This window comes from Schistocerca cancellata, chromosome 12, assembly GCF_023864275.1.
Source record: "Schistocerca cancellata isolate TAMUIC-IGC-003103 chromosome 12, iqSchCanc2.1, whole genome shotgun sequence".
Lineage (NCBI taxonomy): Eukaryota > Metazoa > Arthropoda > Insecta > Orthoptera > Acrididae > Schistocerca > Schistocerca cancellata.
Window position 1 is genome coordinate 160,616,267 of NC_064637.1, and position 17,080 is coordinate 160,633,346.

Genomic DNA, 17,080 nt, shown 5'->3' on the forward strand with positions numbered 1-17,080 from the left:
ATGATGGTCGCATCCGTGTTTTGCGACATCGTGGTGAACGCACATTGGAAGTGTGTATTCGTTATCGCCATACTGGCGTATCAGCCGGCGTGATGGTATGAGGTGCCACCGGTTACACGTCTCGGTCACCTCTTGCTCTAATTGACGTCACTTTGAACAGTGGACGTTACATTTCAGATGTGTTACGACCCGTGGCTCTACCCTTCATTCGATCCCTACGAAACCTTACATTGCAGCAGGATAATGCACGACCGTATGTTGCAGAACCTGAGCGGGCCTTTCTGGATACAAAAAATGTTCGACTGCTGCCCTGGCGAGCACATTCAGCAGATCTCTCACCAATTGAAAACGTCTGGTCAATGGTGGCAGAGCAACTGGCTCGTCACAATACGCCAGTCACTACTCTTGATGAACTGTGGTATCGTGTTGAAGCTGCATGGGCAGCTGTACCTGTACACGAAATCCAAGCTCTGTTTGACAATGCCCAGATGTATCAAGGCCGTTATTAGGTGATTATTCTGGGCACCGATTTCTCAGGGTCTATGTACCCAAATTGCGTGAAAATGTAACCACATGTCAGTTCTAGTATAATATATTTGTCCAATGAATACCCGTTTACCATCTGCATTTCTTCTTGGTGTAGCCATTTTAACGGCCAGCAGTGTAATAACGCGTTGGTCCACCTCTGGCCCTTGGTGTTGATTGATAGAACTGTTGGATATGCTCCCGACGGTTATCGTGACAAATTCCGTCCAACTGGGGAATTACATAGTCAAAATCCCGAGCACTTTGGAGGGACCCGTCCACAATGCTCCAAACGTTCTCAGTTGGAGAGAGATCCGGTAACACTGCAGACCAAAGCAAGGTCTGGCAATTAAAAAGAAAGGCATTAGAAACTCTCGCCGTGTATGGGCGGGCGTTATCTTGCTGAAATGTAAGTCCAGGATGATTTGCCATGAAGGACAACGAAACGAGGCGTATGATGTCGTCGACGTACCGTTGTGATGTGAAGGTGCTGCAACCTAAGGGGTGCTGCTATGAAGTGAAACGTCACCGCAGACCACCACCACTACTGGCTGCTGGGCAGTATGGCGGTCGACAGCAAGGTCGGTGTCCCACCGCTGTCTTGGGCGTCTGCAGGTGCGGCTTCGCCGTTCATCGAGGCTGAATTCGAGGCGGCACTCACCGCTGAAGACAATTCTACTTCGATCAATGAGTTCCCACGCCGAAGTCGCGTCTGCAGGCGCCCCAGACAGTGTCGCGAAACCAACCTCACTCTTACCTGCCATACGGTCCAGTACCGAGGAGTAACGGTCTCGGGTGGCATTTCTTTTCATCTACATCTACATCTACGTGATTATTCTGCTATTCACAATAAAGTGCCTGGCAGAGGGTTCAATGAACCACGTTCAAGCAGGCCGTCTACCGCTCCACTCTCGAACGGCGCGTGGGAAAAACGAGCACTTAAATTTTTCTGTGAGAGCCCTGATTTCTATTATTTTAACGTGATTATCATTTCTCCCTATGTAGGTGGGTGCCAACAGAATGTTTTCGCAATCGGAGGTGAAAACTGGTGATTGAAATTTCATCAGAAGATCCCGCCGCAACGAAAAACGCCTCTGTTTTAGTGATTGCCACTCCAATTCACGTATCATGTCTGTGGCACTATCTCCCCTATTTCGCGATAATACAAAACGAGCCGCCCTTTTTGAACTTTTTCAATATCATCCATCAGTCCCACCTGATACGGATTCTACACCGCACAGCAATACTCCAGAATAGGGCGGACAAGCGTGGTGTAAGCAGTGTCTTTAGTAGACCTGTTTCACCTTCTACGTGTTCTGCCAATGAATCGCAGTCTTTCGTTTGCTCTACTCACAATATTATCTATGTAATCGTTCCAATTTAGGTTATTTGTAATTGTAATCCCTAAGTTTTTACTTCAATTTACAGCCTTCAGATTTGTGTGACTTATCGCGTAATCGAAATTTAGCTGATTTCTTTTAGTACTCATGTGAGTAACTTCACACTTTGTCTTATTCAGGGTTAATTGTCACTTTTCACACCATACAGATATCTTATCCACATCAGTTTCCAAGTCGTTTTGATTATCTGATGACTTTACAAGACGGTAAATGACAGCATCATCTGCAAACAATCTAAGACGGGTACTTAGATTGTCTCCTATGTCGGATCAGGAACAATAGAGGGCCTATAACACTTCCTTGGGGAACGCCGGATGTTACTTCTGTTTTACCCGATGACTTTCCGTCTATTACTACAAACTGTGAACTTTCTGACAGGAAATGACGAATCCAGTCGCACAACTGAGGCGATATTCCGTGGGCACGCAATTTGGTTAGAAGACGCTTGTGAGGAACGGTGTCGAAAGCCTTCTGGAAATCTAAAAATATGGAATAAATTTGACATCCCCCGTCCATAGCACTTATTACTTCATGAGTATAAAGAAGTAGTTGTGTTTTACAAGAACGATATTTTCTGAAACCGTGCTGACTATGTGTCATTAAATCGTTTTCTTCCAGGTACTTTGTGATGTTCGAATACAGTATACGTTCCAAAAACCCCGCTGCAAACCGACGTTAGTGATATAGACCTGAGATTCAGCGAATTACTCCTACTTCCCTTTTTGGGTACTGGTGTGACTTGAGCAATTATCCAGTCTTTAGGTACGGATCTTTCTGTGAGTGTGTGATTGTATATAATTGCTAAATATGGAGCTATTTTATCAGCATACTCTGAGAGGAACCTGACTGGTATAGAATCTGGACCGGAGGCCTTGCCTTTATTAAGTGATATAAGCTGCTTCTTTACTCCGAGGATATCTACTTCTGTTTCTCATCTTAGCAGTTGTTCTTGATTGGAATTCAGGAATACACTCCTGGAAATGGAAAAAAGAACACATTGACACCGGTGTGTCAGACCCACCATACTTGCTCCGGACACTGCGAGAGGGCTGTACAAGCAATGATCACACGCACGGCACAGCGGACACACCAGGAACCGCGTTGTTGGCCGTCGAATGGCGCTAGCTGCGCAGCATTTGAGCACCGCCGCCGTCAGCGTCAGCCAGTTTGCCGTGGAATACGGAGCTCCATCGCAGTCTTTAACACTGGTAGCATGCCGCGACAGCGTGGACGTGAACCGTATGTGCAGTTGACGGACTTTGAGCGAGGGCGTATAGTGAGCATGCGGGAGGCCGGGTGGACGTACCGCCGAATTGCTCAACACGTGGGGCGTGAGGTCTCCACAGTACATCGATGTTGTCGCCAGTGGTCGGCGGAAGGTGCACGTGCCCGTCGACCTGGGACCGGACCGCAGCGACGCACGGATGCACGCCAAGACCGTAGGATCCTACGCAGTGCCGTAGGGGACCGCACCGCCACTTCCCAGAAAATTAGGGACACTGTTGCTCCTGGGGTATCGGCGAGGACCATTCGCAACCGTCTCCATGAAGCTGGGCTACGGTCCCGCACACCGTTAGGCCGTCTTCCGCTCACGCCCCAACATCGTGCAGCCCGCCTCCAGTGGTGTCGCGACAGGCGTGAATGGAGGGACGAATGGAGACGTGTCGTCTTCAGCGATGAGAGTCGCTTCTGCCTTGGTGCCAATGATGGTCGTATGCGTGTTTGGCGCCGTGCAGGTGAGCGCCACAATCAGGACTGCATACGACCGAGGCACACAGGGCCCACACCCGGCATCATGGTGTGGGGAGCGATCTCCTACACTGGCCGTACACCACTGGTGATCGTCGAGGGGACACTGAATAGTGCACGGTACATCCAAACCGTCATCGAACCCATCGTTCTACCATTCCTAGACCGGCAAGGGAACTTGCTGTTCCGACAGGACAATGCACGTCCGCATGTATCCCGTGCCACCCAACGTGCTCTAGAAGGTGTAAGTCAACTACCCTGGCCAGCAAGATCTCCGGATCTGTCCCCCATTGAGCATGTTTGGGACTGGATGAAGCGTCGTCTCACGCGGTCTGCACGTCCAGCACGAACGCTGGTCCAACTGAGGCGCCAGGTGGAAATGGCATGGCAAGCCGTTCCACAGGACTACATCCAGCATCTCTACGATCGTCTCCATGGGAGAATAGCAGCCTGCATTGCTGCGAAAGGTGGATATACACTGTACTAGTGCCGACATTGTGCATGCTCTGTTGCCTGTGTCTATGTGCCTGTGGTTCTGTCAGTGTGATCATGTGATGTATCTGACCCCAGGAATGTGTCAATAAAGTTTCCCCTTCCTGGGACAATGAATTCATGGTGTTCTTATTTCAATTTCCAGGAGTGTATTTACTTCATAGCAGGACCCCTTAGACTGCAGCACACTTACATCACAACTGGACAGAACCTGACACGATATCCCTCAGGAGGTCACCCAGCAAATTTATCAGTCGATGACGAGCCAAGTAACAGCCTGCACGAGGGCCAGGTGTAAACCAATGCGTAACTGACTTGATCAGTTCGTCAAGCTCTCTTCCTTGAATAAACAGTCCGCCTCCTTAGCTGAGTGGGTGGTGCGATCGACTGCCTTGGAGCAGCCCTGCGTTCGATTCCCGTCTGGGTCGCAGATTTTCAGCACTCGGCGACTTGGTGTCGTGTTGTCATCTTGATCATTTCATCAACACGGAAGTCGCGCCAACACGGTGACAACTGAAAAAGACTTCCAATTCGGCGCTCCAAATTCCTCTGGTGGGGACTCCTGGCCTTGAATGCCATACAATCCATTTCATTTTATTTTATTGAATAGGTCATTCCGTCTTCTGAAACTGTAATCGTTTGTGTGCCTATACATGCTCATCACATCCAACTTTTTCGGATCTATTTGGATAACTTCTTCGTCGTCCGTTATTCATCTTTTTTGTATCGAAGTATATCTTCTGTCACAGTCCAGATGAGTGGCTACTCCGAGACACTGGTCGAATGACACACTAACGGCCATTAAAATTGCTACACCAAGAAGAAATGCAGATGATAAACGGGTATTCATTGGACAAATATATTATACTAGAACTGACATGTGATTACAGTTTCACGCAATTTGGGTGCATAGATCCTGAGAAATCAGTACCCAGAACAACTACCTCTGGCCGTAATAACGGCCTTGATACGCCTGGGCATTGAGTCAAACAGAGCTTGGATGGCGTGTACAGGTACAGCTGCCCATGCAGCTTCAACACGATGCCACAGTTCACCAAGGGTAGTGACTAGCGTATTGTGACGAGCCAGTTGCTCTGCCACCATTGACCAGACGTTTTCAATTGGTGAGAGATCTGAAGAATGTGCTGGCCAGGGCAGCAGTCGAACATTTTCTGTATACCGAAATGCCCGTACAAGACCTGCAACATGTGGTCGTGCATTATCCTGCTGAAATGTAGGGTTTCACAGGGATCGAATGAAGAGTAGAGCCACGGGTTGTAACACATCTGAAATGCAACGTCAACTGTTCAAAGTGCCGTCAATGTGTACAGGAGCTGACCGAGACGTGTAACCAATGGCACCCCATACCATCGCACCGAGTGATATGCCAGTATGGCGATCAAGAATACACGCTTCCAATGTGCGTTCACCGCAGTCTCGCCAAACACGGATGCGACCATCATGATGCTGTAAAAAGAGCCTGAATTCAACCGAAAAAATGTCGTTTTGCCATTCGTGCATCCAGGTTCGTCGTTGAGTACACCATCGCAGGCGCTCCTGTCTGTGATGCAGCGTCAAGGGTAACCGCAGCCATGGTCTCCGAGCTGATAGTCCATGCTGCTGCAAACGTCGTCGAACTGTTCGTGCAGATGGTTATTGTCTTGCAAACGTCCACATCTGTTGACTCAGGGATCGAGACGTGGCTGCACGATTCGTTACAGCCATGCGGATTAGACGGCTGTCATCTCTACTGATAGTGATACGAGGCCGTTAGGATCCAGCACGGGGTTCCGTATTATCCTCCTGAACCCACCGATTCCATATTCTGCTAACAGTTATTGGATCTCGACCAAAGCGAGCAGCAATGTCGCGATACGATAAACCGCAATCGCGACAGGCTACAATCCGACCTTTATCAATGTCGCAAGCGTGATGGTACGCATTTCTCCTCCTTACGCGAGGCATCACAACAACGTTTCACTAGGCAACGGCGGTCAACTGCTGTTTGTGTACGAAAAATCGGTTGCAAACTTTCCTCATGTCAGCACGTTGTAGGTGATGCCAACCTTGTGTGAATGCTCTGAAAAGCTAATAATCTGCATATCACAGCATCTTCTTCCTGTCGGTTAAATTTCGCGTCTGTAGCACGTCATCTTCGTGGTGCAGCAGTTTTAATGGCCAGTAGTGTAAATAATGTGCAGGCAGCTTAAACATGTTTTAAAAGTGTCGTTTATCTGTTACCTTTCGAAGTCTAATCTGTGGAAAAAAATTCGAAACTATGTGACAAGTCACATTTCATTTCACTCTGAAGTGGTCACAGCCCAAGTGAAGCAGCTGTCACCGCTTTCAGTCACAGAGGTTCCGGGCAGTGACATCAACGATGCCCCACCGTTTAACACGCACAGTCGCGACGCTGTTGCTGGTGTTTGTTAGGGAGCACCGTGCGGCCAGCTTTTGCCGAAAGCGGGTCGTATCGTTTGTATTGGTTTTTGTTACGGTTCTTACAGAAAATAATGTGAGTAGGACTGTAAAGTCTGGGAATAAAAAAGAGACACAATACTGGTCACTTACAGATTTCCTGAGGACCTTGAGAAATCGGCAAGTGGTCGATGAAACAGTTGAGCACATTTGTTATAGACACATCTCATTTGCCGCATGTGCACAAATAAATACCATGCGAAGCAAAGATGTATCTGTTCTATCTGATTGATAAAGGAATTTGATGTTCGCCTTCCAGCCTGTATGCGAATAATTATCACATTTATTTTTCTGTACGTTAGTCAATGCATGCTTTTTGTTTATGTCTACCCACAATTCTCAGCTGATACCACCTACCTTCCAGCCTACAGCAACACAAGTATTGATTGCAACAGTTCGTTTGCTATTGCAGTTATAATCTGCCATTGCTTGTTGTACATTTTTTGCTCTGCATGGGATACTTTTTATTGTAGTTACATCCGTTTCACTTAGCCACCCACTTCCAGTCACTGACAACCATTGAATGAATATATTGCAGTTATCACATTTATTTTTACTCTGAATTCCATACATCTATTATTGTGAACACACTACCCAGCCTGGTGGTTCAGAAACATCGAAAATTAATTTTGTTGAAATAACTTACAACACCTCGCAGTAAAACAATTATTTCCCCAATGATCGAGCTTAATTTAGCCTTTTTCGGATATTATCGAGTATTCACGTGATGCCTTCCGATACTACCTGTGACTAGATACTAAACTACAGTGGTACTTGTTAATCGTCTGCCTACTTCTTAGTTTCTGAATATCACTGTCTGTACGTCCTATCTTTGACATATGGGCTAGTTTATGGAGTCATACGTATCAAAAGTAATTTTCAAAAACCTATTTTTTGTTGTGGTTGAATATGAAGCACTGAAATCCACCACACCTCTGTGTTTGCACTGTCATGCGGCTGTTGATAAAATAAGAACCTCTCTTTATTGTTTACAGTGTGTGGTGTCTTGTCGACGCTGCTGCCATCTGAAGCGAAGATGAAGGAGCTCCGGCACTGACGACGCAGATGTCGATGACTCGAGTCGACATTAAGCAGCTACGGAGTACTGAGTCTGAAACCCATTCTGTGATATTTCGTTGTGAAGGATATGTCTGTAATAAAGAAACTGCATTTTCCTTTCCTACTTTTGTACACTGGTTTCGGGGAGAAATAAAACAATAATAATAAAACAAGAAGTAACTATTTTGCTTGCAACGAAGTCCACGGCCGTCAGAAATTGTAACCACACTTACACCTTGTCCTCGGCTCAGTCCAGTGGGGAACGGTGGACTAAAATATCCACTGCACATTTTTTGCTCGGAAAACTACCACTACGTAGCGCTAATCGACTGCACTGTTTCTCCACCCGTGGTCTGTGCCGCCTTCGCAGTCGACTTTGTGCTCTTCGTGCGGTCGGGCGACGAAATCCAACCGGAACAGAAGAGAATCGAGCCATTTGAGATGTGGTGCTACAGACGAATGTTGAAAATTAGATGGGCTGATAAGGTGAATGAGGAAGTTATACGATGATCGGAGAGGAAAGGAATATGTGGAAAACACTGATAAGGACAAGGGATAGGACGATAGGACATCTGTTAAGACATGAGGGAATGACTTCCATGATACTAGAGGGAGCTGTAGGGGGCAAGAACTGTAGAGGAGGACAGAGATTGGAATACGTCAAGCAAATAATTAGGACATCAGAGGAATTCGTGGCGGGCCGCATCAAACCAGTCAGAAAACTGATGACAAGAAAAAAAAAAGTTGTGATGTTCAGCATCAGAGTAGTCAGCGAAGTTGACAGACGAAGCTTGTCCGGCTATTTTCATATTTCCATACCTCAGTCAGTTAAAACGGAACCCATATAGGATCAGTCTGTTGTCTGTCTATCTATCTGCGCAACCGTTAACAACGCTTTTTCTCAGGAATGGTTCGACGTCTCAAGTTGAAACTTCTGTCACATATTAATGTCTGCGGCCCCTTGGTAGCGTAAGACATTGAAGCTTTTAAAAGTTACGTCCATTTGTGTCGCATATTTTGATCCTTGCAAGCTCATTCAACAAAGCCTATAGAGTACTTTCCGTTGGTCTAGAATCATGACATTTGAGAAGGAACAAGATTTCACAGTAAAAGTAAGAAAAGTCTGATAGTCAGTATGTCTGTACGCCTCTTATGGCTTCCTTTTCTAGGGAACGGGTAGCCGTATAACGTTAAAATGTACAGTATGCCACATACTGATGTCCTTGATTGAGTATCGGCATACGAAATTGAAGCTTCTAATCAGTGCAATCGAAAGAAAGGTTCATTTAAGCCATGTAATTCATATTCGGAAACTCAGTCTTCAAAACCCATAGGGTACTTTCTATTGGGATAGAATCACGAAATTTGCAAGAAGCAAGGTTTCACAGTACAACCAAAGGCAAAAAGGTGGAAAATGTTAATTTGTAACTATATCATACTTTCCTGTGGTGTTTGTTATCTGTCAGCGTGTCTGTCCATCACAGGCATATCTTTTGATTGCATTGACTTAGAGGTTTATATTTTGAACAGCAACAAGTAGCCAAAGACCTTACAATTTGACAAAAATCCCAACTTCATACTTCTGCCTATTCTTGAGAAGAAAGCGTGTTAAGTGATGGACGGTCATGCCGACAGTCGGACAACAAGTGACATAAAAGGTATTTTTTCGTATGATATTATTGCTAATTAACACGTGTCGCATTTTCTTGTGTACTTTTGCTGCAATTCTTAGCTTCTTGGCAAATATACTGTCCTAGGTCAACTGAAAGAACCATACAGGCCTCGATGAGAGAGTTTCAGATGTCCAAAACATGTAACGTAAATGGTCATCTACTTTGATTGCGCTGACTTAGAAGCTTTTATTCTGTGCACCGTCAGGAGACCGAATACCTTACTCCGTGACATAAATTTCAACTTGATATCTCTTCCCATTCCTGAGAAGAAACATGTTAAGTGATGGACGGACATACCGCGCAAGGCTGTCAAGATATGACAAAATAAAAATATTTTTTTCATTTGATATTATTACAACTTAACACTTTTCGCATTTTTCCGTGTACGTATGCTGGTAAACCTCGCTTCTTGCCATATCTGACGCTCCTAGGTCAACTGAAAGTACCCTGCAGATTTTTATGGGCGAGTTTTCGGTTGCCAAAATATGTGACACAAATCACCGCGTCTTTTAATTACGTTGACTTAGAAGCTCATATTTTGTGCACTACGAGGGGACCGAAGACCTTAGGACGTGACATACATTTCAACCTTATACCTCTACCCATTCCTAAGAAGTGGACGGACATCCCGAAAACCTTACAAAAAATGACAGGAAAGGTGCTTTTTTTCGTGTTAATTTACGACAAATTAACCCTTTCGCGTTTACTCGTGTACTCTTGCTGTTGAAACCCGCTTCTTGCCGAATTTGACGATCATAAATTCAACTACACGGTTCGATGAATGATTTTTCGATTACCATAATGTGTGAGATAAATGGCCGTATCTTTTGATTGCATTGACTTGCAAGCTTACATTTTGTACAGTACCAAGGGACCAAAGAAATTACAGTTTTTATTCATTTTGTTTTACGCATCTGGTTCCGGAGACCCAAATTTAGGAGCAAATCTCCATCGTCATGGAATGTGTCAGTACACGTAATTACAAGAGAAAACTAATAATAGATAAAATAAAACCCTTATGAATCCTAAATAGACGGCAAGATATAAGTTTATATAAAAGCAATCAACAATGTAACAGAGGAATTTGCTTAATTTTTCAAGGACCTACACGACGGTGTAGAAGGGGTGACTGATGAGATAACTCTCCAGTTTATATTTGAAAGCATGTGGATTACTGCTAAGATTTTCGTTTCTTATGGCACTTTATTGAAAATGGATGCAGCGTAATAGTGCACGCCTTTCTGCACAAGGGTCAAGGAGAGGCAATCCATCTGCAGACTGAACTCCTGGCCAGTATTAACTGCGAGAAACATGCTACTTGTTTGGAATAAGCTCATATTTTTAAAAGAAACAACATTAAATAACATATTTAGTGAGAGAAGAATGTCAGAATATCCAGGCAAATGAACAGGAGTCAACAAGAGGTTTGTGAACATATACCAGTTATTGTCTGAACCGCCTGTTTCTGAGCGAAATACACACTTTGAGAATGAGAAGAGTTACCCCAACATACAGGGTGGAGCGAAATTCGCGCACTCGGGCTTCACAGCGTCACTCCTCACCTGCCAGCGATAAAAAAATGTCCCTCACAAAATTTGCTTGTGCTGTACAGTTGGTGCAGTGGATAAAGGTTTCGGTGAGCATGCAGGAGGTCCAGGGTTCGATCCGGGGTTGGGACGAATTTCTTTTATTTTCCAATTTCATTCTGATATTTCATACCGTAATGTACACCGTTTCTTAGGTTACACGTATCCCAAATTTAGAAAATTTTATAACGCTGGTTAGACAAGTAAGAAATAGACAGCTGAAACAAACGTCTGTTACAGGACAGAATAACTACAAAAAAATATTAATTTCGAGACGCTAAAGGTGATAGCACAGTACTTGTCATTTATACTACATGTAATATGAGCACTAAGTTGCACATTAGGAACCAGTGACAGTAAAAATGTCCATATTGATGACTGCATGACCTTCACAGCAGAATACGTTGTCCTCATAATAACAGATGCTCAAAGCGACCTCCCTGTACATCCAAACACTGAGCAACCCACCGGATCATACAGCACTGGACCCTACGCTTCAAAGCTGCGTTCACAGTATCAAGAATGGCGTGAACAAGTGCTACCAATTCTTTCACATTCGTCGGCGGAGTAGAGTAAACATGCCGAACATGAAGTGGAACATCTTCCAGCACATGAGGCAGATAGTTTGAGAGGAACGCATGGTACGTTCATGCAGTCAACCGGTCAGACAACATGTAGGGGATCCAAACACCTGTCGTCCAATATTCAGGCACAGATGTTGATACCAAAGTCGCGGGTGACATGCCCTCGCGAGTGAATTCTCCTTCATCTGACCATATTACGGTGTTCACGAAGTCATCGTTGACTTCCTGTTGTTGTTGGAACCATTCACAGAATTGCGTCCGTTGATGGCGATCTGCAAGGTGCAGGTATTGCGTGAAAGCATAATGAGAGGGATATATGAAGATAGTAACTGTTCTCGAAAGAACAGATACCATTGATAACCGAGAAACTTCTCTAGAATAAATGATAATTAAAACCCTCAGCTGCCGACAGGTGTTGTGGATATACCTCGATGGGGGCAGATGAAAATGTGTGCCCCGCCCAGGACTCGAAGCCAGGATCTCCTGTTTACATGGCAGACGCTCTATCCATCTGAGCCACCGAGGACAAATATGAACAGCGCGACTGCACGGACTTATCCCTTGCACGCTTCCCGTGAGACCCACATTCCCAGCTGTCCACAATCTACATGCGTAATGTACCTAACAGATAGTTGCCCAGCCACGCATTACTCGCGCACACTAAGGTGACGATTCCCGTAAGAGTTCGGGCAACCTGTGCGAATTCGCACAGACGAAGATCAATGGCTGGGTAGCCATTAACTATATATATGAAGATAATAACTGTTGATGAACGTGCAGCTTCTCTAGAATAAATCTGAATGGCGTCGACGAGGTTATCTAGCAGCATATTCACGAGCGGCAACACCAGCCCGGTTATCAGATGCACCAAGGGCCAGAAGCACATCCACGTATTCATCGTTTGTGCACGCCATACGTCTGCCACACTGGTTTAGAGGTTTACAATGAGAAAATTCGATACGTGTACGCATGTACATTGGAGTCTGTCAAGGGCGAGTTAATCCGATTGCAACTAGTCCCTGTCTGATGTATAAACACACTGTCAGTCCTGTGCGCTGTTCCACCTAAAGCGCATTACGCCTCTGACACATACTGCTCTGCATGACTCATCCCAACACCGCTAATTGTAAAATTTTCGGTTTCGAATTACTCTGTTTCCCTAATGGTAAGAGACGTGATGTTTTCACAATCCCATCGAAAGAATAACAATAATAATAATAATAATAATGCATCGATATACGTACTAAAGAGCATGTGGTTACCAGACTCAGTGTTCAAAGGCATAATTTGTGGTGTCACCGCCAGACACCACACTTGCTAGGTGGTAGCCTTTAAATCGGCCGCGGTCCGTTAGTATACGTCGGACCCGCGTGTCGCCACTATCAGTGATTGCAGACCGAGCGCCGCCACACGGCAGGTCTAGAGAGACTTCCTAGCACTCGCCCCATTTGTACAACCGACTTTGCTAGCGATGGTTCACTGACAAAATACGCTCTCATTTGGCGATACGATAGTTAGCATAGCCTTCAGCTACGTCATTTGCTACGACCTAGCAAGGCGCCATTACCAGTTACTATTGATACTGAGTCATGTACAGTCAAGAGCGACGCTCATCATTAATGGATTAAAGTTAAGTATTCCACCAGCTACGTCCGTTTTTCTAAAGTCTAAATTCCTTGTCCTGTTCCAGACCTCACGCCCGCCTGCCTGAGCTAAAACGCGTGCCTTTCGGCTTCCTCTAGTAGCCGGTGTTGGTTCTCCTTGCCAACCCACAACATAATTAGTGGGACCATGGTGGTAACACATACAAATAATAACCGAATTTGGACATTATTCGCAAAGCACTTTGCTAGTCCTACTGCTAACGTAAAGCCCTAACGAAATTTAATGGATCTGAATGAGGCAAAAATAATAGTTAGTACTAATCCATGGGACCATTGAAGGAGGATACAAAGAAAACAGGTTTTGCATTTGGTAGATAAAGTGGTGTGAATAAATTCACGACCACGAAGCGAAAAGGGCTTCATTCAAAGCTGACCAATCCTCCATTTCTACAATTGTAGTATGTAAGTGCAAATATTTTCTAGAAGAACCGCTGCAATCGCTGTTGACGATTAAGATGCCAGATACCATACCACCTGGACTACATTTACCAAACATAAACACATATACCTCAAACCAGGGTCGAACCATCGACCTCATGCATGCTAACCCAAAACTCTATTCACTGCACCAACTGTATAGCATTACTAATATTTACTGTCAGCGGTAGTTACAGATTGTCACTCTTTAACGTCCTTTTTCTGCCGAATGTACTCGCAGGACGCAATTTTGTGAGAGACCTTTGTTTTTTTTTTATCACTGGCATGTGTGGAGTCGCGCTGCTTAGCCCGAGTGCGCGAATTTCGCTTCACCCTGCGTAACCATACATCATAAGCGAATGATAATAAGCAAGTAGACTCGTTTCAATTCCAAACTGTCACTATTGTTGTAATAGTAAAAATGGGAGCATTAACTCCTTGAACAAGATCCTGAGCGTGGGCTTTCCATGACTATCTATCTGAGCACTTAGAAATTCTGTTCAGTCTCACTAGTCTTATGCCCTTTCTGCGTAATTAGAACGTCAGGTTTTGTTGAATTGTGTGTTAGAAAGTGTAAAACATGAGTCTTAGTGTGATTTAGCGTTACTTTATTTTTTGAAGCCATGAACTTATGTCTTGAGCTGCACTGTTACGTTACATTAATACTTGTTTCAAAAATCACGAACACGACACTTTTTTCCGATGTGGAACGTCACAGTTTAATATGATAAGGTTCCTTTACATGATATAATTAATTAATTTTTTTACAATTAATACTTTCTATACGAAAATTCATCTATTGAGTAGAAGAAGTAGTCATTCATAAATTCTTTTAACTTGTTTTCAAATGCGGGTTGGCTATCTGTCGACTTTTAATGCTATTTCGTAAATCACCAAAGACGTGGGTTGCAGTTCTCGCATCCCGCGCCCGGGTTCCCCGGTTCGATTCCCGGCGGGGTCAGGGATTTTCTCTGCCTCGTGATGTGTGATGTCCTTAGGTTAGTTAGGTTTAAGTAGTTCTAAGTTCTAGGGGACTGATGACCATAGATGTTAAGTCCCATAGTGCTCAGAGCCATTTGAACCATGGGTTGCACCATAATTCACCCCTTTCTGTGCCAAAGTGAGATTTAACTCAGACTAGTGTTGTAACTATGCATTTCACTATTATTTTTTAATTAGGATGGGTTATTAATAAAAATATTCATAAGTGAATCTTTGTATTGTGAAGATACTGTGAATATCCGTAGTTACTTCAATAAATGCCTGCAAGATGATCTTGGGTGGGCTCCAGCTATTATTCTGACTATGCACTTTTGGGCAATGAATATTATTTCTCTTAATGACGAATTACCGCAAAACATATTGCAATGTGAAAAAAGCTTATTGCCAAAATTCGCAATAATCCTAATACTATAAGTAACTAAGCTCAAACATTTTAATAAATGGTCAATGCATTTCTTCCAAGTCAATTACCGATCAATAACACACACAGAAATTTTTAATATTCTGCCTTAGCGAACAGACTTCTGTTACAAGTTTATATTTATAAATGGTGTTATGCCATTTACCGTACAGAACTATATACATTGTGTTTTCTCAAAATGTAATGAAACTCCATTTGCAGAGAACTACTTAAAAATTATCTGAAAGACATTATTAACGATTTCCTCAGCTAATTCTTGTTTGTTGGGTGTGATTACTGTACCAGTATCATCAACAAAAAGAACTGGCTTTACATCTTCATCAGTACAGAGTGGCGACTCATAAATATATGTTAAGAACAATAAGGGACCCAAGACTGAACCCTGTGGGACACTGTTCATGATGCCTCTCCAGGTAGAGGGCTCTACTTATTTTTGCAGACCAGCTGAACTGTTAATTTTAACCTTCAGCCTTCTTCCAGTTAAATATGAATTAAACTACTGTCCCACTCATACCACAATACTTAAGCTTATCTAGAAGACTATCATTACTCACACATCAAATGCCTGTGACAGACCACAAAAAATCGCACTGGGTGATGTTCAGCAATTCAGAGCATTTAATATTTGATCAGTGAAAGCATATATAGCGATTTTCTGTTGGAAATACGTTCTTAAAATCAAACTAACATTTTGTTAGTATTTCATTTTCACAAATATGTGAAACTGCTCTTGAATACATTACTTCTTCAAGAATTTTGGATAAAGCTGTCAGAAGTAAGACTGGGCGGTTGTTGTTAGCATCAGACCTATCCCTCTTTTTATGGAACGGTTTAACAGAAGAATATTTCAGTCTACCTGCAAAAATGGCCTGTTTTAGTAAGCTACTACATATGCCACTGAAAATCCTACTTATCTGTTGGGAACAAGGTTTGAGTACTGTGTTGGGAATGCCATCAATTTCATGTGAGCTTTTACTTTTGAGTGAATTCATTATTTTCCTAATTTCAGTAGAAACGGTGGGCTGAATTTCTATTTTATCAAATTGCATTGGTATTGCTTCTTCCATTTACAGCCTTGCATTTTCTAAAGAACAGCTGGATCCTATTTTCTCTAAACCACTTAAAAACATTTTCTCTTTGTGACTTCTGTTAACAAACTTTTCATTGAGTTTGATAGTAATACATTCTTCCTGTGCTCTTGGTTGCCCTCTTTCCCTTTTAACAATATTCCAAATTGTTTTAATTTTATTATCAGAGGTGCTAATCTCAGACATAATACACATACTTCTGGACCCTTTAATAACTTTTATTCATACAGTGCAGTATTTTGTATAATTATTTCCGAATCATTAGTCCTTCTAGCTATAGGATACATTCGCGTTTAGTAAGCCATGGCTTCTTAGATGGTGTCTTACAATTATATTTTACTATTTCCTTAGGGAAACTGTTGTCAACTACACTCACATAGGTATCACGAAACAGATTAAATTTTACATTTGCATCTCGTTCCCTGTACACCTCATCCTAGTCTAACTGCTGCAAGCTTTCCTTAAAAATTTTCAATTGTTAAATCATTAATTGAATGGTCTATTTTGGTGGACTGTTTCGCATTACTTTATGGAGCTATGTCATATACTGTAACTAGCTGTGCATCATTATCAGAAGGACCATTCTTAACAGGAAAAGTTTTTACTTTATTAAATGTATCTTCATCTATAAAAACATTGTCTATCAATGTGCTGCTTTCCTGTACCACCCAAGTAGGAAAATGAATAACTGATGTCAAATTGAAAGAACCAAGTAATACGCCAAGGTCATTCTTTCTATCAAGTTCTTTCAGAAAGTCTGCACTGAAATCCTCACAACAATAATTTGCTCCCCTCTCTCTGGCAGTCTGCACAACAAAGAATCCAAGTTTGTCAGAAATAGCTGAAAATTTCCCAGTGGGGACCTATACACAGTTACAATTATAAAAGTATCGTTATTTAGTTTAAGCTCAGAGGTACATGCTTCTACATGTTGATCTACAC

General features: G+C 43.3%; 1 protein-coding gene across 1 annotated transcript in view; it reads left to right on the plus strand.

The window, feature by feature from the left end:
- LOC126109787 (synaptic vesicle glycoprotein 2A-like) overlaps window positions 1-7,780 on the plus strand; it is a 164,085-nt gene extending 156,305 nt beyond the window's left edge. The window contains exon 12 of the mRNA XM_049914845.1: window positions 7,640-7,780. Coding sequence (XP_049770802.1) covers window positions 7,640-7,701 — 62 coding nt within the window. The 3' untranslated portion in view covers window positions 7,702-7,780. The remainder of the gene's footprint in view (window positions 1-7,639) is intronic.
- Window positions 7,781-17,080: the final 9,300 nt, after the last annotated feature.